The sequence below is a fragment of the Chelonoidis abingdonii genome, chromosome 5 (assembly GCF_003597395.2).
Source record: "Chelonoidis abingdonii isolate Lonesome George chromosome 5, CheloAbing_2.0, whole genome shotgun sequence".
NCBI classification, from domain to species: domain Eukaryota; kingdom Metazoa; phylum Chordata; order Testudines; family Testudinidae; genus Chelonoidis; species Chelonoidis abingdonii.
In genome coordinates, this window is record NC_133773.1 from 95,174,457 (window position 1) to 95,196,162 (window position 21,706).

Genomic DNA, 21,706 nt, shown 5'->3' on the forward strand with positions numbered 1-21,706 from the left:
TGCCTCAAGCAGATTCTCTCAGATGAGTGGGATTTCAGGATGAAAGCCCTACTCTGTTCTTTGTGAGGGCAAAACACACTAAGTTTGTGAGGGCACTAAGTTTTTCACAGCTACATGTTTCTTTTTAAGCTTGTGGTGAGTATATACAGACTTGAGGAGACAAAGACATGCCTTTGAACTCCATTTAAGTACACTGAACACAGCAGCCTAGTTGCTTCTCCATTTAATTCAGTGTAAATCAAGTAACTCCATTCAAGAAGCGGCGCCGTGAGGGATGTGCAGGCCGTAGATTCCCGCCACCCCTATGGCCTGGGATAGCAACCACGGCCAGGGGAGCTGCAATCGGCCATAACCTGCGACGCGGCAGATAAACAAACTGGCTGGCCTGGCCATGGGGTGCTTACTCGGCGAGCACATGCCAGATGGTTGCTGACCCTGTTATAAGACTAACAGAAGTATTGTGAGCATAAGCTTTGTGGTGAATCTGAACTTTGCAGCTTAGATCCACTTCTAATAATACAAGTGTTAGTACATAACTCAAAACTCAACACCTTTTATTTGTCTATTAAGAACTTAACTTTTTGTGTGTGATGGAAAAATTACTCATGTGGGACCCAGAAACCTGGACAGTTGGCAGGGACTAACCAAGTAGAACACAAGACCAAAAACAGGTTTTCCATTTCAGGCCTGCAACTTAGGAATTGGGAAAGGAAGAGTTAATTCACTGTGGAGGACTAGATTGAGCTGAGGCTCATTCACTTATTGGGCCCCGCTGACAGATATAAAATGGAAAGACATACATTTGAACTCGTAATTTTGTTGCATTTGTGGGTAAATTTTTTTATGTTGTTCATTCACAATCAGGGGAGACTCTATGATTTGTTCTACGAGCTATTTTCATTGGCAAAAGAGGGGAGATTGCTAGCACTAGCGTGCACGTGTATGTGCAGAGCTCCACCTGTAATGGCATGTTTCTCTAGGTCATAAAGTAAGATTATAGGGAGCAGAGTCCATTAATTCTACTGAGGGTACAGCAGCCAGAATTGATCAGCTCTGCAATCTGACCATACAGCTTAATCAAAGACAGAATTGCTACCTCAGGGTTTCTTCAAGTTTTTCCTGAGGGAGAGAGCAGCACCACGCAGGCTTAAAGTAGCGTAACACTGAAATTGGGAGGAGAACCTAGTGATCTTTGAAGCAAGTTCCTTTTTCTTGTACGCTGCTCTGGTGATCAAGAGCTAGAAAAATGTCTATATGAAAACTAGAGTCTGACAGTTTTTGTTGCTTTTGGATTCTAAAGCCTGTTTGCACAGTAGCAATTGGCCTACTGTTCAGTATTAATTCTTGTTGCACTCTTGTGAGTGTCATAAATAGATAGCTAAGGGTTATGTTTCTTTACGTGTAAAGGGGTTAACAAGGGAATCAAACACCTGACCAGAGGATCAATCAGGAAACCGGATTTTTCAAGTGAGGGAGGGAATTTCTGGTTTTGTTTTTTTCTCTCTCTTTGTTTTCTCTCGTTATGAGGGAAGAGCTTTCTTTTTCTATCTGTAATCTTCTCTTCAGTTCCCCAGTTGTAAGTACAAAGGTAGCAAAGCAATAGGCTGTTATATGTTTTGTTTTGTATTTACATGTGTGGAGTTTGCTGGAATGGTTTAAACTGGATATCTTTTTTAAATCAACTGTTTATTCATATTTTCTTATAAGCAATAGCCTGTATTATGTCATCTTAATGCTAGGTCATGTCATGTGTTGTTTCTTTCTTGTTTATATAAAGCTTTCTTTTTAAACCTGGTTGAGGTTTTCTCTGGTTCAGGCTAGGAACGAAGGGGGGGGGGAAATACGCTTTTGCGTGGACTACCGTAGCTAAATGCGGTAACTCGTCCAGACACTATCCAATGCCAGCGCACAGTGAGCTATGAGAATTGGGACACGCCCAGTTCAATCTCTACAATAGACTTAACCAAGGGTACTGGCAAGTACCGCTAGATGAACCTCAAGGAAAGGTCAGCATTCGTCACCCTGCAGGGGTATACGAATTTAATGTACTTCTCTTTCGAGCTACGAAATGCACCCGCCACCTTCCAGAGGCTGGTAGATGGTCTACTAGCAGGATGGGAGAATATGCAGTTGCCTACTCGATGATGTGGCCATTTTTTCAGACTCCTGGCCCGAACACCTTAGTACACCTGGAAAAGGTCTTGAGAGTATCAGGCAGGCAGGATCTAACTGTTAAGGCCAAAAATGTCAAATCGGCCAAACAGAGTGACTTACCTGCGACACCAGGTGGGTCGAGGAACCATAAACCCCCTACAGGCCAGGTGGATTGCTATCCAAAAGTGGCCTGTCCCAAAGTCAAAGAAACAGGTTCAATCCTTCTTAGGCTTGGCGGGTACTACAGGTGGTTTGTACCAACACTACAGCCAAATGTTTGCTCCACTGACGATCCTGACCAGAAAGACCCAGCAAATACCGTTTAAATGGACTGATGAGTGTCAGGACGCCTTTACCCAACTTAAGGCAAGCTCAGTCTGACCCTGCGCTAGAGGCCCCAGACTTTGACAACCATTCCTAGTATACACCGATGCATCTGAGCGTGGTATAGAGCAGTTTCATGCAGGAAGGACCGGATCACAACTTCCATCCTGTCGTGTTTTCTCAGCAAGAAACTATCTGAGGGAAAGCCACTGGTCAGTCAGTTGAAAAGGAATGCTATTGCATTGGTACGCCCTGGAAAAGCTGCGCCATACGTTTGAGGACGGCGGTTCCAGCTACAAACTGACCATGCTGCGCTAAAGTGGCTTCTACAGCCAATGGGCAACAAGAACTCTTCGTTGAGTTTAGTCTCCCAAGATTTGATTGTTCAAATTCACACATTTCAGGAGCTTCTTAACAAAGTAGCTGATGCACTCTCCCGTAGATGAGTTTCCGGTTAATACCTGGTAAACTTTGTCTTTAAGTGTAGAAGTCTTGTAGTTTAATGCTTATAGTATATTGATAAGGTTGCATGTGTTGCTATTACTTGTGTTGTTTAAGTTCTTGGAAGAATATCACCGCCAGTAAAATTTCACTGTCTGCGTTGGGGGGCGTGTCATAAATAGATAGCTAAGGGTTAATGTTTCTTTTTACCTTAAAAGGGCGTTTAAACAAGGGGAAATCCAAACACCTGAGCAGTAGGACAATCCTAGGACAACCGGATTTTTTCAAAGTGAGGGGGAACTTCTGGTTTTGTTTTTGTTCTCTCTCTTTTGTTCTTCTCTGGCTATAGGGAAGAGCTTTTCTTTTTTCTATCTGTAATATGCTTTCTCATATCTTCAGTTCCCCAGTTGTTAGTACAAAGGTTAAGGCAAAGCAATAGGCTGTTATATGTTTTTGTTTTGTATTTACATGTGTGGATGTTTGGCTGAATGGTTTAACTGGTATATCTTTTAAATCAGACTGTGTTATTTCATATTTTTCTTTATAGCAATTAGCCTTGTATTATGTCAGTCTGTAATGCGTGATAGTGTCATGTGGTTGTTTCTTTCTTGTTTATTATATATAGCTTTCTTTTTAAACCTGGTTGAGGGTTTCTTCTTGGTTCAGGCTAAGGAAAGGGGGGGGAATCTCTTTTGTGTTAGCTTGACTAGGTTTGAATGCATAGCCTCGGGAAGGTAAATTGCCCTCCTTCTGTCTTGCATTCAAGGAGTTTAATTACCAGTATGGCCCAGGGATAGACCAGGGAGGGGGAGCTGTGGATGAAATTAAGGAGGAGACCAGGCGGGAGGCAGGTTGGTTTCCCTTTTTGTTGTTGAGAGACTTCAGGGATTCTTTGAGTTCTTGCGTCCCTCCAGGGAAAGTCTGGGGGGACCAGCGAGCGATGGGCAGGACTACTTTTAATTTCCTTGTTGATTGTAAATACAAAACAAAACATATAACAGCCTATTGCTTTGCTACCTTTGTACTTACAACTGGGGAACTGAAGATGAGAAGATTACAGATAGAAAAAGAAAGCTCTTCCCTCATAGCCGAGAGAAAACAAAGAGAGAGAACAAAAACAAAACCAGAAATTCCCTCCCTCACTTTGAAAAATCCGGTTTCCTGATTGGTCCTCTGGTCAGGTGTTTGGTTCCCCTTGTTAACCCCTTTACACGTAAAAGAAACATTAACCCTTAGCTATCTATTTATGACACTCACAAGAGTGCAACAAGAATTAATACTGAACAGTAGGCCAATTGCTACTGTGCAAACAGGCTTTAGAATTCCCAAAAGCAACAAAACTGTAGACTCTAGTTTTTCAGTATAGACATTTTTCTAGCTCTTGATCACCAGAGCAGCGTACAAGAAAAAGGAACTTGCTTCAAAGATCACTAGGTTCTCCTCCCAAATTTCAGTGTTACGTACTTTAAGCCTGCGTGGTGCTGCTCTCCTCCCTCAGGAAAAACTTGAAGAAACCCTGAGGTAGCAATTCTGTCTTTGATTAAGCTGTATGGTCAGAATTGCAGAGCTGATCAATTCTGGCTGCTGTACCCTCAGTAGAATTAATGGACTCTGCTCCCTATAATCTTACTTTATTGACCTAGAGAAACATGCCATTACAGGGTGAGCTCTTGCACATACACGTGCACGCTAGTGCTAGCAATCTCCCCCCTCTTTTGCCAATGAAAATAGCTCGTAGAACAAAATCAATAGAGTCTCCCCTGATTGTGAATGAACAAATAAAATTTACCCACAAATGCAACAAAATCTTACGAGTTCAAATGTATGTCTTTCCTTTTATATCTGTCAGCGGGGCCCAATAAGTGAATGAGCCTCAGCTCAATCTAGTCTCACAGTGAATTAACTCTTCCTTTCCCAATTCCTTAAGGTTGCAGGCCTGAAATGGAAAACCTGTTTTTGGTCTTGGTTCTACTTGGTTAGTCCCTGCCCAACTGTCCAGGGTTTTCTGGGTCCCACATGAGTAATTTTTCCATCACACACAAAAGTTAATGTTCTTAATAGACAAATAAAAGGGTGTTGAGTTTTGAGTTTGTACTACACTTTGTATTGATTAGAAGTGGATCTAAGCTGCAAAGTTCAGATTCACCCACAAAAGCTTATGCTCCAATACTTCTGTTAGTCTATAACAGGGGTCAGCAACCTCTGGCATGTGGCTCGCCGAGGTAAGCACCCTGGCAGGCCAGGCCAGTTTGTTTATCTGCCGCGTCGGCAGGTTTGGCCGATTGCAGCTCCCCCTGGCCGTGGTTTGCTATCCCAGGCCAATAGGGGTGGCGGGAATCTACGGCCTGCACATCCCTCACAGGCGCCGCTTCTTGAATGGAGTTACTTCTGATTTACACTGAATTAAATAGAGAACAGAACTAGGCCTGCTGTGTTCAGTGTACTTAAATGGAGTTCAAAGGCATGTCTTTGTCTCCTCAAGTCTGTATATACTCTACCACAAGCTTAAAAAGAAACATGTAGCTGTGAAAAACTTAGTGCCCTCACAAACTTAGTTTGTGTTTTGCCCTCACAAAGAACAGAGTAGGGCTTTCATCCTGAAATCCCACTCATCTGAGAGAATCTGCTTGAGGCAAAGTTTTCACCCAGATGCCCCTTTGCCTCTATGCTACTATTTCTCCTATCTTTAAATTTTGCTTGTGCAATTATTTACCCTTGCAAATAATGCATTTCATGTGTACCATGGGCAATCATATCTAGTTATCCAATTTTTACACAGGCCCATTTTCACAGATTGAGGTTTTGCACATCTTTTGGTACAGTTTTGAAGTTTGTCTTAAAATTTGACTGAGTCACATTTTTGCTGTTTAAAATAAAACTAGCACGTGTCAGAGAGAAGTGGGAGTTTGAGAGTCTCCGCTTTCATCAAAAACAAACCAATGTGTTTTGACTTCTCCTTTCTGGTAGCATTAATACACTTAGAATCTCCCTTTTATGCATTTTTTTCCCTCTGTTTCCACTTTTGAAATCATATGACAGACTTCCGTAACAGCCAGTTTGCTATATTTATATTCTTTGTTTAAAGGTTTCATCCAATATGCTAGCACAAAGTGAGCACAGAGGTAGAAGGCTTATTGCTTTTCATCTCTTAACTAACATAAGGCCCAGTTCTGCAATCCCTGCTCATGAGTGGTAGTTACTCACAGGACTAATCCCACACTGGCTACTCATATGAGTAACTACTACTCAGTGTGAATAAGGGTTGCAGATTTGCGATCAGAATTGTGATAGCATGTACATGTTATGAAACTGTACTAAGCCAAATGCTCTACAAAAATCAGCTCTCTAAATTGAAGCAGGGAAGTTTACATAAATTACATATTATAAATCTAATATTTAGCCTATTCATGGCACTGAACCAGTAGCAATCCCAGGCTGAAGGGACTTTCAAGCAATTCATTTGTCTGACTCTGGCAAAGCAAAGGTTAGAGAAGAGCAGTTGTGCAGGATGGAAGGAGGATATATTAAAAAAAAAAAAGTTTTGTATGGGAGCCCATCAGTTAATCATAATGCCTTTGCACCACAGAACATGAATGACCAGATAAATGTTATCATACCTAAGGTGGAGTCAAAGCTTGGAAAATACAGAGTTTTGAGTTGGGTTTTATTTTGCTGTTCTGGCTAATGACATTCAGATTTGTGGCAAACATTTCTGGTAACATTTGAGATTGTTGGTGAAAGGCTTATTTCCACTGTTTTTCTGAACCATTCTGTCAGACTTCATCTTGCACAAACATCTGTATGGTTCATCAAGAAGTAAAACTCCAGCAGGACATTTAGATGTAAAAAGGTGCAGGCCAGATTTGGCTGCCTTATCCCCTTGCTGTTTATTGGAACAGCCACTCTGAAATACTTCTCATCCCTATCAAGCTTAACAGTAAAGCTGGAAACCATTTCTTCAGCTGGTATGAATGTTTTAAGTTTCATCACGAAGCTTACAGTGAATAATTGTTTCAATGAGAGACTACAATTCAGTGATTGGGAATTGGAGTAGGAGATCTGGGTTCCAGGACCAGTTCTACTTCTGACTCATAACATGACACTAGTCAGATTACTCAACCTCTCCATGTCTCTTCCTCATCTGGAAAAGGGGAATGGGGATATGCATCTTTGTCATCTGTAGAGATCAAAGCTCTTTACAAGTGCTGTATACATGTTAAATACCATTATATTGACAGATTTAGGAGTAAGGTTCCCACCTATTGGTATTTTGTTATGAGGAACCAAATAAGCATGTTATGATGTCATGCCAGTACACCTGAATGTCTGCCTCATGTAAAGTTGACTCATTGCATATTGACAAATTTCTGACACCTAAAATAAAGTTGGAAGGTATTAATGGCTTGATTTTTTCAGAGGTGCTGAGCACGGCAGCTCCCACTGACTTCCATGGTAGTTGTGGGTACTCAACCACTCTGCAAATTGGATTATAATTGCTACCATGTGAGATAGGCCTGCAAGAACTGGGGCAGATCCTTGACAACAGGTATTGTGAAAATCTGGAAGGGTGGCAACCCGAAACTCACAACTGGCTGGAACAAGATGAGTGATGTGTCAATGGAGGGCAGTTTCAGTTTCTAAATAATGATTTATTAAGTAGTAGAATGCTTGGAGGAAGTTGCAGAAGGACAAATCAAAACCTGTACAGATATTGATATTTTGGTTCTTTACAGGTAAGTTAGATTGTGTTCGACTCTAAGAACTATTACTATTCTGAAAAGGAAAGTTTCAGAACAATATGTGAGGGTTTAGTTATGTTGTGGATAAAAAGCCACTGCTGCCTGAAAAATGTATTCAGCTACACATTCTACAATAGATCCTGCTAAGCTCCTCAAATAGTAATGTTAGAATTATGTGAAATGGGCAGTTAGTTCTTAATTATAGGGGTGTGCATTTAACAGTGTTTGTGTAAATAACCACCAGTAACATCCACGTATTGTGTTTCCACAGTGCTGACAGTGACTAATTTTTAAGAAAATGCTTTGTCTTCATCAAAACTATTGTGTGGTTTAGGACTACCTTGATTTAGTGATGATTAGCAATGAAGTGAGATTTTTCTAGAATCACAGTTCTGAAATCCCAGTTAATTTTGTTTTTGTTTTACATCCTTCTGTATAGGTTAAGCATTTAAAAGAGACTAGAATTATGGGATTACAAACTGAGGCAAATATTGATTGGTATCACTTTTATCTGCCACCATCTGGAACAGCAGTTGGTTTAACAGACAACACAATGGAGGTGTGAGAGACTGAAATTGGGAAAGGGAGGAAGAAATCAGACAGGAATATTTTAAGATGGATTGCAGTCAGCACTGCCTTTTTTTTTTTTTAAAGTCACTGAAGAATTTGTATTTTCTTACCTATGCTTCCCCATCAACTCTATGTCTGATCTTTTTTTTTTTTTTTTAAAAAAGGTATCGAGCTGATCCCCAAATTTGGTGCCTGAGTAAGTGATGTGAGCAGATAAGATGAGTACTAGCTATAACAATCTTACATCACCACAGGAAAGCAGTTTGATCAAATGATCACCAAAATGAATTGTATATATGCCTGTGCATGGATGAGAGAGCTGACTAAATATATAGCTGACTAAAAAGTGACAAGTATCACTTCAACTTTTATCTTCTAGATAATTTCTAACCTTTTTCATAGTTTAAAATTTACATGTAAACCCTGGACTAATTTTATAGTCGATGCACAAATATACAGTACTTTGAGAGGATGGAATAGCTGCTGTGAGCGAATCTCTCTCTGTGCAGGTGAACAGGTAGATTTATGGGGAGGGCGGGGTAAGAGCAGGTAGCACGAACAAGGGGCACTCAGTGACAGGACCAGACTAGAAGAAGTAGTGATGGTTATAATTTCACCTGCTGTCACCGTAAATGTAACATAATACATTTTAAAAATTGTTTAAACTATTTGGGTCTAGATGGAGACTAAAGCAAGAGAAGGTGGCGTGGGCAGTGACATAGAAAGCACCCAAATTGTATTTAAAATTCATTATAATGTAATATTTGAGAGGATTTGTGGCTTTTTGAATATTTTTAGCACAGTATTGAGAGATTGGTCGTTTTATCCATGCTATATCTGTATAGTCCACCAAGAATTTATAAGGACAAACATACATTTTCTGAATTAATTTTGAAACATTCAATTGTGCAATGATTTGCTAATGGATTTTGATACTGAACTCCCTTTCTTATTAGTGGGAAGGCCTTTGCCTCCCGGCACATGATAAATAAGAGCATAAATTAGAACCTTTAGAAAACTGAAGACACCTGTTAAATAGGTGGAAGGGAAAAATTCTCACTTATTGATTTGGGAAACTTTCGGTATTTGCCTAGAGCTTGTTTTTTTCCAAACTTTGACACTTCCAGTCACTAGTGCCTCATGTGACAGCTCATTTTCATTCTTAGTCTTACAAGACATTTTGGCCCACATTTTCAAACGTGTCCACTAATACTGGGTGCTTTAGCTTTGGAGTGCTCAACTTGAGATACTGAGATCCCAACCTTCAGAGATATTGAACACTCACAACTCCGTCTGACTGGTATCAATTACAGTGGCAAGACTAGCAAACAGGTCTGATATCTACATAAAGACTGTGCGAATTCACTGACCAGGATTTTCAAAGGTGACTAGTAATTCTGAGAGCCTTAATTGTTAGGTGCCCAACTTGAGACAGTTTTTTAAAGGGGTCTGATTAGGAGAACCAGATACTTCGCACTTTAAGGCTGGACACCCAAAAATTGAAGTACTCCAAATCACTAATCATTTCTGAAAATCTTGTCCAATATAATTTGAAGTAAATTTTCAAAACGTGATCTCTATTGATACATATTCAGTTTTTGTATATTACCATTTATGCATACAAGTCATATGCAAAATCACATGTGCACAAATGGAGGCCTTTTTGAAGATGTAGCCCAGTGTATCTAAAATAAATGTCAGAACGAATTGGTAAGGATTGTGCCACTTTTCTTTTGCTTTGTATCCCTATCTTTAATTCCTGCCTCTTACTTGGCTTTGAACAATAGTTTCCTGTTAAACTCATGAAGTCTGTTAAAAAAATAGTATGAACCATAGTTATAAACTTATGACCATGAAAGTTTTCCAGCTGCTGAAACAGTCATGACCAGCTTTACAGTAAGAAGGAACTATTATTCATATACACTTCTTATTGTGCAACAGTTTTAAATGACTATTTATCTGAAATATTTCTCAAGGTTTATGGCAAGTTATTTAGAGATAACAAATATCAGTAAGGCCTCTAGCACACACCAATCCTGTGCATAAGATCTCTTACACCAGCATTGACTGATTAAAAAGTTGGACTGTACATCAGAGACTGTTCAAATAAAACTCATGCCTATGCTCAGTCGAATATAGAGTTGTGGCCCATGGAGACTGTAGATCTAAGCATGTGATATCACATGGATCAAAATAGAGTATCCATACACAAGATGAGGGGTGTGGCAATGAATTTAATTTTTTTATCAGTCAGGTACAGCCCTCAGGCTCCTGGCAATGTGCCAATGTAGCCCTCAGTTGAACAGTGTTTGAACATTCCTGTCTAATAGTTAACTTATTTAATTTCCAGGATGTTGGATCTGAGTTATATTTTCCAAAGTTTTCAGATAGCTTCGCTTAAGAGCACCATCCGTTTTCAATGCAACAACACAAACAGCCTATCTTAATCTATAGGCCTGTTTTTTCATCCAAAAATCTAATATAGTATAGTAAAACTCTCTCCCCCACCCCATTACAGGATTTGATATTCAATGGCTGGAAATCTAGATATCAAGTGGCCGAAATGAATGTGAACCCTATCTTAGAGGAGATTCTGATTAAAAGATCACAACAGAAGAAAAGGACTTCTCCTTTAAATTACAAAGAAAGGCTTTTCGTGCTTACGGAATCAATGTTGACATACTATGAAGGTCGAGCAGAGGTAGGAGATAAGTTTTTTATATTCCATTGCCTTGGTTATTTGAGAAAAATGCTTGCTTTTTTGTATTAATGGCTTTCTTCCTGTAGTATATTGAAGCTTTTCTGTTCTGGAGGTGTGATGGCTGTGGTTGCTACTGAATGGGTATCATTGATCACTTCCCTGACTGATAGCACAGATTTATGGAGACTTAAATGATCACTCCATTCAAAAACAAATGTAAATAAGGATCTAATCAAGTCTGTCAAGTGCTAATCCATAAAATTATTTTAATATCACTTTCTGAGAAGTATTTAAACTAGGGGTATGTCTACGCTACAGAATTATTCTGATTTTACATAAATCGGTTTTGTAAAACAGATTGTATAAAGTCAAGTGCACGTGGCCACACAAAGCACAATAATTTGGTGGTGTGCGTCCATGTACCGAGGCTAGCATCGCTTTCTGGAGTGTTGCACTGTGGGTAGCTATCCCGTAGCTATCCCATAGTTCCCGCAGTTGCCCCCGCCCATTGGAATTCTGAGTTGAGATCCCAGTGCATGATGGTGCAAGAATACAGTATCACAGTGATTCTGGGTAAATGTCGTCACTCATTCCTTCCTCCGTAAAGCAATGCAGAAAATCATTTCATGCCCTTTTCCTGGATTGCACTGGCAGACACCATAACATGGCAACCATGGAGCCCGTTTTGCCTTTTGTCATGTCATCATATGTGTACTGGATGACGCTGACAGAGCGGTACTGCAGTGCTACACAGCAGCATTCATTTGCCTTTGCAAAGTAGCAGAGACGGTTACCAGTCGTTCTGTACTGTCTGCTGTGCCATTGTAAATTGTGGATGATGATGGCTATCAGTCATTCTGTACGGTCTGCTGCTGTCATGGGTGCTCCTGGCTGACCTTCGCTGAGGTCGACCAGGGGCACAAAGACAAAAATGGGAGTGACCCCCCGCGTCATTCCCTCCTTTATGTTGTATCTAAAAATAGAGTCAGTCCTGCCTATAATATGGGGCAAGTGTACTAGAGAACCAGTGTATCAGAGAACCAGAGAGCACAGCTGCTCTGCGTCAGATCCCACAGAAATGATGAGCTGCATGCCATTCTAGGGGGTGTCCCTGCAACAACCCCACCCGTTGCTTCCCTCCTTCCCCAACCTTCCTGGGCTACCGTGGCAGTGTCCCCCCATTTGTGTGATGAAGTAATAAAGAATGCAGGAATAAAAATCACTGAGTTTTTAGTGAAGTAAATGACGGGGAGGCAGCCTCCAGCTGCTATGATAGTCCAGGCAGTACAGAATCTTTTCTTTAGACATGAAGGGGGGGGGCTGATGGAACTCAGCCCCCAGTTGCTATGATGAGGACGGCTACAAGCCGTTCTGTACCATCTACCGGAAATGACCAGGAGTCATTCCTATTTTTTTACCCAGGTGCCCCGGCCAACCTCACGTGAGGCCAGCCAGGAGCACTCACAGGATGATAAAGACAGCTATCAGTCCTTTTGTACGGTACCGTCTGCCACCAGGGAGTGGAGGGGAGAGGATGCTGCTATTCATTTCCGCAGCAAAGTAGCAACGCTGTTTGCTTTATGCATTACTATATACAAAAGACTACATTAACAGAACATTGAGATTGCAAAAGCAAGCGTTTTGCAAAAGTTAGGAAAGGCCAGGATTAAAATTGCTTGTGGCCTTGTTTACTGTACAACCCCATGTAGACCTTTTCCCCTTATTTGCAGGCTTAACTTCCCTTTGAATATAGTTCATGTAAATGTAAGAAATGTGGCAAAATGGCCAATGTTGGGGCCTATGCTTTTCTTGGAGGGGGACTAGGACACTGCCTCTTGCCCCTGCTCTTGGGGCACCCAGGGCCCTGTTAGGGGCCCAGGAACATGGTAGAGGAGGGAAGCAGTCTGGTTTGCCCCTCACTCTGAGCCACAGTATCTCTCAACCCCTGCAGGTTTCTTACCCCTTGGGTACAGTTATCCTCAGTCCTTGACACTGGGGGAGAGAGTCTCTCTGCCCAGCTGGGCAGGGGCAGCTCCAGGCACCAGCACGCCAAGTGCGTGTCTGGGGCAGCAAGCCACGGGGGATGGCGCTCTGCTGGTTGCTGTGAGGGCGGCTGGCAGGTTGCCTTCGGCGGCATGCCTGCAGAGGGTCTGCTGGTCCCACGACTTTGGCGGACCTCCCGCAGGCGTGCCACCGAAGGCAGCGTGCCTGCCGTGCTTGGGGCGGCAAAATATTTAGAGCTGCCTCTGCAGCTGGGGCAGGGTTTCCCTTCCTCCAGGTCACTGGTGTGCCAAGTCTCATCAACACCCCACCTCTGCCTGAAATAGGGGGGCTTATTAGGTTCCTGACAACCCTCAAGTGAGCTCTAGAATCATTTTTATCAGACAGCCTACACCTGATATGGACAAAAATATCCTCAAAATCAACAGTTGGATTCTCTGTTCCACTAAGACCACTTTGTGCAGTTTAAGCAGCAGAAACTAGCCTGGAGATGGTCAGTGGAGAATTCCTTCTGTTTCCACCTGCAGAAAGTTGGTGGAAGTGGCTGTCTTGTCTCCTGTGTTAGTGGCCCATCCAGGGTATAAGGGGAAGGAGAGGCACAACAGGATGTGGTGAAACCGAGTGCCACTGTGCCTGATCCTCCACTGGATAATAGCATATTACAAAGTTTACACCAGTTGCAGAATTTAGAGTAGGCCTCTTGCTGCTCTAACTTCCACTGGGGCATGCAGCCAAAGGTCAGAGAGCTGCAAGCGGATCCCTGCAGCTACCCCTCTTCACTAGAAAGCAGAGCTTAGACATAGTGGAGGATCAAGGCCCAGATGTATACTTGTATTACTATATTGACTATGGAGTTCACAGCTGTACTTGTCTTGGGATGTGGATTAATCTCTCAATTTTCTGTGCATATGGCTTTGATTTCAAAAGCTTCTTGGAACGGTTACCTAACTGTGCATGTCTTGTCTCAATTATCTTTTGACTCAAAATAAAGGTGAAATTTAATAAACACCTTTTTTTTTTTTTTTGACTGAAATTCTTTTGGATGATGATTAGGCTTCCATTGAGTTTTATTATCTGAAGCAATTTTGCATTCTCTTTCTCTGGGGAGTAAGTTTGGAGAGACAGGGTATATATTTTTCAGTAACTTCATTTTAACAATATTTCTGCTGTATGTTAAATAAAAATGATTGACACATGAAGGCCTCTCTGAAACACTGATGTTAATGGTCCTTTGTGTCACTGAATAAGTGAAGTGGAAGAGAGTGTTCTTTAGATTTCTGGCAGAGGTTGTAGATCTTTATCTGCAGTAAGTTAGTTGATGGTATATCTATGAACTAGATCAGGTAGACAAAACTGATGATTCAATACTAAAGTAGTTCCAGGGCCTCCGGTTCTTATATCTTCACTGTATTATAGTAGAATAGTTGAAGGGTTTCTGCTCAGTTACGTGGCTGAAGTGCGGTGGTTGAGTTTTTGGGCATTGTTAATACAGGATAGATATGGATATGGCATAGAGCTAAACTGTATGTTAGGGCTGATGTTTACAGTTAAGGTTCATGAGTAAGACTGGGAAATTATCAAGAGGATATCATGGTATCTCCTTATCCTCTCAGTTGCAGTGGTACCAGTCTCCTTCAAATGTGACATATTTAAGAACTCTGGGCCATCACCTGCTGCTGAGTGCACATGCACAACTGCCCATGCAGCCAATGAAGCTGAGGCCTGACATCCTGACTCAGTGGTTGTTTGCCTGAGGAATAACTGAGTAAAAAATGAATGAGAAGCCTGGGACTTGACCTTCGTTTAATAACTGGGCCAATCTATTAAAATGGACTCAATTAGTTAATATGCACAAGAGAAATGGTGGGTGGTTCATGACTGTAAGTAAAGAAGCAAAATTAGATACGGAGTATGTCTGGTAACAAGGGGAATATTGTATATATTTTTAACAACAAAAGGCAGAATATGGATTCTGCTGTCCTCTAACAATGTAAAAGTAGTAAAGAAGAAGCATGCACTGTGAAATACTGTTGAAACAGAGATGATATGCGGTGCTTAAAGTGTGTGTGGGGTGGGGTGGTGGTGGTCTACAGACCTGCCATAAATAAAATATTGAGATGGTCACTGAGGAGCATATTTGAAGCACTGTCTTACCAAAACTGCTCCTGCTCCCAGAGAGCCCTCCCCCACTTAACTTACACACTAATCATATAATGAGTGCTTTATCAGTAAAGCAAATCTGTATCACCAGGAAAGAGGGAATGTTTTGCAGATTAGCTTCAGCAGCCAGTTTTTTTAAAAAAGGAAACCGCATACAGTATACTGCACGAAAGTTTGGAGAGGGAAAATTTGGGCCAAGTACACTGGGGCAAAGCCCTAGACTTAGGAATAGTACCCAGGGAATGTTAGTGTTTCTGGTAAAGAAATAGATAGGATCTTTAAAGGTTTAATTTCTTCACGGTATCCTGCTTTTAGAGAAAACAAGGAAAACAAAGAGCTTTATAAAAGATAATAAGGGGGAAAACAAATCTCAGCAATGGAGATACATACCAAGGATAAACTTAGCTCCATATGTTGTGGTGAGAAATTTAAGAACTAGTTAGACAGGAAGGAGGTTCTGTTATGGTTAAAGATGACTTCCATTTTTGGCTGTATTGCTCAGATACTGTGAAATTCTTGTGTGGGTGTTGGAAAGATCGCATGACTGCCTTACAAGATTGTACTAACACGTACACGCACAAGTCAATCAGTGACTGATTAAAATCCCCCAAACCTCACTGTGGGTTGAACAATGTGTCAGTGTTGGAAAGAATCCTTACAGTCAATTTTCACATTGCAAAAGTGGTCAATCAGAGCTGAAAATGATTGATCTAATTTGTAAAGATGGAAAACTGCTCAGACGACAGGCATTGGAGATGGAGGTAGTGGTGGTGGTGAAATAGTCATTGCCCCCCTTCTAAAAACCTGAGCATGATCACAGCCAAGGACGCCAGTTAGGTAATGAGGATAGCAAATGAACTGTCTACTGGCTCACCTGAGCATGAAGGACAGGCAGTCTGCTGGTGCTCTGAGTGGATTCCAGAGTTGCTTCAGAGCCCTAGTCTCACAGAAGAGCCGTGATTGACTCATGGTCGTGTCAGACACTGCTGCTCTGGGTGGGAGAAGGCACAAGTAAATCAGTGAACCCTGTGCTCTTGCAGCTGGTGAGTGGGAGCGCTTGGAAGGGAGGTGGAATGAGAACCTCCCTTCATCTCTTGCTCTCTCTGTGTGGATGTGTGATTGACAGGTGAGGGAACTACCCAATGGGGGTGCTGCCATATGATGTATGGGAGCACTGCCCAGTAACTGAGGTAGAGTATAGCGGTGAGGGGCATTGCTAGGTGATTTGGGGGTGAGTACAGGGGTATTGCTTGGTGGGGGGGCACTTGCAGGTGATTTGAGTCTGAATAGAGGTGAGAGGCACAGCTCAGTGATACAGGAAATAATCACAACAAATGCCCCTGAAACAGATGAATTTTTATATCTTAACCTTCAAAAAATCCAAGCGTGTGCAGGGGCCCCGCCTGAAAGTTGCCCTCTTCTATTCAAATGTAAAATGGCCGACCTGTTCGTGGCTGGGAGGGAGAGCAACACAGCCCAGCTAGCATCTAGAGCCTGCTCTGCATTGTGCAGTGTGCCAGCCAGGGCTGGAATTGTGTGCCACATACTGGGCCCTCACCTGCCAGCTGAGGAAACCATGGTGGTGGCTCCTCTTGGCACTGGAGACCAGCCTGGTGAGGGGTCACCCCGTGGTGAGGGGCTCTCCAGCAGGGAAGGGAAGGGAAGGCGTATGCATGGGGGGAGGGAGAGAACAGGGGCTCTGTGAGCAGGGCTGGTGCAACCATTAGGCAACCTAGGCGGTCGCTTAGGGCGCTAGGATTTGGGGGGGCGGCATTTTCTTCGGCAGCAACCGCAGTGGCCAGATCTTCAGCTGCCCCGGTCGCCGCCGGCATTTAGGTGGAGGGAGCTGGGGCAGGGGAGCGCAAGGAGGGCCGCCTGCAGCAAGTAAGGGTAGGGCGGCATGCAGGGGAACTCCCCGCCCCAGCTAATCCCTGCCGCGCCTTCTCCCTGAGCACACCGTCACTGCTTCGCCTCTCCCACCTCCTAGGCTTGTGGCGCCAATCAGCTGAGGCGCTGCAAGCCTGGGTGGTGGGAGAAGTGAAGCAGCGACGGTGTGCTCGGGGAGAAGGCGGAGCAGGGGTGAGCTGGGGCGGGGGAGTGCCTCAGGGTGGTGCATGGGGAGCTGCCGCAGGGGAAGTGCCTCAGGGAGGAGTGGGGGAGCTGCCATGGGGGTTGTGTCCCCCTCAGGGTGGGGGCTCAGGGTTGGGGGAGGGCGCAAGGTGGAAATTTCACCTAGGGTGCGTAACATCCTTGCACCGGCCCTGTTTGTGAGGAGTTGGACTGATGCTGGGAGGTTTCCTTGAGGGCTATGGAAAGGTCAGGCGGTGGAGGGGGAGATCTTTGAGATATTTTGGTTGCTTCCTCCTCTTTGCCTTTCCCTCGCTACTTTTGCTGTCGTTCTGGCACCCAGGGCTGATCATGACTTTGCAGATACAACAATGAAGGAAAAAGTGCTGCCTTTGCCTCCACCATAGGTATTGCATAAAATCTGAAAAGTTGTTTGGCCAGGATTCACAATGGGATTTAAACATTGCAGTGCTGACTTCTGCACCACTTAACTTCCAGACACCTCAAAAATCACAGGAACAATGCTGGGGAGAATTGGTCTACACTAGGGGAGGGGATCAATCTAAGATATGCAACTTCAGCTACATGAATAACGTAGCTGAAGTATCTTAGATCGAGTTACCTACCGTCCTCACGGCGCGGGATCGATGTCCGCGGCTCCCTCTGTCGACTCCGCTGCTGCCGTTCGCGTTGGTGGAGTTCTGGAGTTGACAGGAGCGTGTTCGGGGATCAATATATCATGTCTAGAGGAGACGCGATATATTGATTTCTGAGAAATCGATTGCTACCCGCCGATACGGCCAGTAGTGAAGATATACCCTCTGATGCATAAGAATGCAATCCACAAAAGCTAGCATGCAGGCAGGGAGCCAAAAGCTAGCTAATGGGAAATGCACAGGAAAGGAAAGAGGTGTGTCCTAAACTGTGCCCCTCTTACAGAAATAGGTACCTAATTCAGAGCTTTGCCTACCTCTACTTGTGATCCACAACGCCCCACTCTGAGTCAGGTGACATAGGGGCCTAAGTTGTTTGTGAGAATAAGGGAGACACCCCTCTCTCCATGCAAAACTAGTAGGTGGTAGGGGTGGCAGAGACAGCACTGCCTATTTTATAACTTTTTAGCCCAGTTCAATTTCCAGTTTCAATTTCCCACCTCTGCCTGAGAGGAGAGAGGATATTAATAAGTGTCTCTTACCACAGAAAAGTGCTTCAACCATTGGGCTATGAGGAATATAGTCTGGTGTGGGGCTCTCAGTCTCTTCTGTTGAAGCTATTCCATTCTGTATAAATAATTAGTCATTGGAGCAGGGGGACTGAACATTGGGTCTCCCACCTCCCAGGTGGGTATCTTAACCACTAGGCTACAGTAATTTAGGGTGGGGGGTTGTCAAGAGCAGTAGATGAGAACAGGAGTGACATGGAGCAGGAGAGCTAACGAGTCAAGGAGGTAGCATTGGAAAGCAGAAGTAGCTTGTGACAACCTGTATGGTTTCATAACTTGTCTTTGTGGCATTAAACATATTCACCGTAACTTAATTTAAGTGCTACATTTGAAAAGTGGCGTAGGTCTTAGATTCGATGTGGGTGTGTGAAGCTTGGTGTTTGTGGCGACTGTGGTTCTTTAGCTATATGGAGCCAAAACACATAAGGCAAGCAATATCTTTCAAATAGAGGTCATTTAAAAATGTTCCCTTTTCATAAGTTAGTAACTATTTTACCAAAAAATAACATGGGGAATGCAATTGTCCTTTAAAGTTGTTCTTCTGTTAAATTTGTAGAATAAATTCAGTCATTAAGATGTGAAACAGAGGCATTTTAATTCTGCTCTAAGTGAAAATCTCAATCAGTCCTAAGAGTGGCACTACTAAAGAAGACTCCATAATGTTTGACTATGCTGGGAGACCATAAAGGTGGAAACCTGAAATAAATTTGGCAGACAGTAAAGGAAATGCTAGTAGTATAGTTAGCCAATACTGAATCAGCAATCCTGTGAACAATAGAAAGAAATGTTTCCATGTACATTGTGACAAAGTTCCTTCTCTACCTTGGTGGGTCCTGCGCTTATTGGCGGATTTGTTCACCTCAGTGATCTTCCCCTCTTGTGGAACCCACAGTCTGGGTCAGCTCCTCCTGTGTCTGATCAGGAGTTGGGAGGTTTGGGGGGAACCCAGGCCCGCCCTCTACTCCAGGGTCCAGCCCAGGGCCCTGTGGATCGCAGCTGTCTATAGTGCCTCCTGTAACAGCTGCATGACAGCTACAACTCCCTGGGCTACTTCCCCATGGCCTCCTCCAAACACCTTCTTTATCCTCACCACAGGATCTTCCTCCTGATGTCTGATAATGCTTGTCTCCTAAATCCTCCAGCAGTACACTCTCTCACTCTCAGCTCCTTGCCTTCTTGCTCCCAGCTCCTCACACACGCTCCTTCTCCTCTGGCTCCTCCCTGCCTGACTGGAGTGAGCTCCTTTTTAAACCCAGGTGCCCTGATTAGCCTGCCTTGATTGGCTGCAGGTGTTCTAATTAAAGTAGCTATCTCTACTGCCTTCTAGAAAGATCTTAATTGGCTCCAGGTGCCTTGATTAACCTGGAGCAACTGCCATTTGGTTACCAGGGTACTAGGGATTTGTTTAGCCTGGGGCTAACATACCTGTTTCTCAGTACTTTACTGTAGCCATCTGGCCTTGCCCCGTCACAACATATAAATAAAAATAGCATTCACTGTTTGGGAGTTGTAATGCTACCTGATCAGTTTTCTACAATGCTCAGGAGATGGGCACTGGTTAGCCTTTAAGTACTTGGTGTGCATATAAACAGAAGCAACTCCCTTCCCCCTACCCTTATAACAGAGAGGAGGAATAGATCTCCTAGGTGTATCACTGAGATACAATAAAATACAGTGAAGAATTCAGTAAAACTTTCTGTAGGGAGAGGATCTTTCTACTTAACTGTTTGCTTTTATTTTATTTAAATAACTAAATATGTTAGTAATAGCAGATCAGGAAATTTTCAGGCCAGTTTTTATTTAAGTGTAAAATAATTTGGCTTGTGGTAGCTGGACACACCCTTCCTTTGAATCAGGGCTCCTGAGTGTAATAGAACAGGGTAAAAGCAAATCTTGGTCTTGAGCATCTTATTAATGTGGAGGCTCAGCTGACATTGAATTAAATACTTTTGGGTAAAGTCAGCCCTGGCATAAGTGAAGAAACTTTGCTTCAATGGAGCTCGACTTACTGATGTCAAGGCCAAATTGAGCATTTTTCAGTTTTAATACCTCATTTCACCAGAATGTATGCTTTTCTGCATGAGCTGAAGTTTCAATCTAGGTCAGGGGTTCTCGCAGCAAATATTTTACTGGTCTTAGAATGCAGCCACCAACGCTTGCTGGTTTGACAATTTTTCCTAAAATACTTAATTAGCTTTAGGAAAAACAAATAAATATGCATCTCTACATGACCAAATCATTGTAATTTATTTATGTAGAGGTTTTTTTTTGAAGACTCAGTAATAAAAATAATGTACAGTTGTCTATTATTTACTGGACCTACACAGGCTAGAAATACAAATAAGGTGCTTTGCACATTCTTGAATTTTTTTGTTCTTGTTTCTTTTGCTTTTTAAAAAAAGACTTGCTAGCTAGTAAGTCTGCTGCTGCAAAAAGTAATATTTGTATATTTGTTAATATCACTTTTCATGACAGACTTACTAACTAGTTGGGAGGCTGTGAAAAGTGCTATTAACAAACATACAAATATTAATTTTCACAGCAAACTTACTCAACCATCGCATGCCAGGGGTTAAACTAAGCCCTGGATGGGAAGGTGGGTAGAAAGACAGTGGGGGCCAAGGGTAACGGGGGGGCCACTGAGGCGGGAGTGGGGGGGGGGGTTAGCTGAGGGCTGACACCCGCTGCAGCACAGCTAGGGTCCAGAGCCTGTGAACCCTGGGCTGAGGCCTGAAGCCCGAGCCGCATCACCCTCTGGGAAGGTGGGGAACTCACTGGCTGCTGCACCTCCAGAGTTTGTGGCTCCAGAGGGGGGAGGGCCCAACCACTTTCAGGGAAGGACCACTGGTTTGCCATCCCCCCACCTCCCAGTCATTGCCCAGGAGGATGTGGCCACAAGAAAAGATCCTAGTGGCTGCATGCGGCCCTGGTGGCTGCATTTGAGAAACACTGGTCTAGATAATTTTATAGACTGCAGTTGGATTCACTGACTGCTGTTTATCCTCTTCAGATGACCTGAAGATACAGTATAGCACTGGGTTTGACTATAACATGGTTCAAAAAAGAACTAGATAAGTTCATGGAGGATAGGTCCATCAATGGTTATTAGCCAGGATGGACAGGGATGGTGTCCCTAGCCTCTGTTTGCCAGAAGATGGGAATAAGCAATAGGGGATTCTGTTCATTCCTTCTGGAGCATCTGGCATTGGCCACTGTCAGAAAACAGGATACTGGGCTAGATGGACCTTTGGTCTGATCCAGTATGGCCATTCTTATGTGTTTTGATGAGGAGATAAAAAAGAGCAACTAAGATGCTTCTATGATGAA

The 21,706-nt window shown here is 43.1% G+C and overlaps 1 protein-coding gene across 4 annotated transcripts in view; it reads left to right on the forward strand.

The window, feature by feature from the left end:
• TEC (tec protein tyrosine kinase) overlaps positions 1 to 21,706 on the forward strand; it is a 152,059-nt gene that overhangs the window by 59,724 nt on the left and 70,629 nt on the right. For 3 of the 4 annotated variants that reach the window (XM_075066490.1, XM_032768902.2, XM_032768906.2), the window contains exon 2: positions 10,747 to 10,929. In XM_075066490.1, the coding sequence (XP_074922591.1) occupies positions 10,792 to 10,929 (138 nt within the window). In that variant the 5' untranslated portion in view covers positions 10,747 to 10,791. Of the gene's footprint in view, positions 1 to 8,402; positions 8,425 to 10,746; positions 10,930 to 21,706 lie in introns of those variants that run through there. The other variant, XM_032768903.2, reaches the window with a different exon arrangement.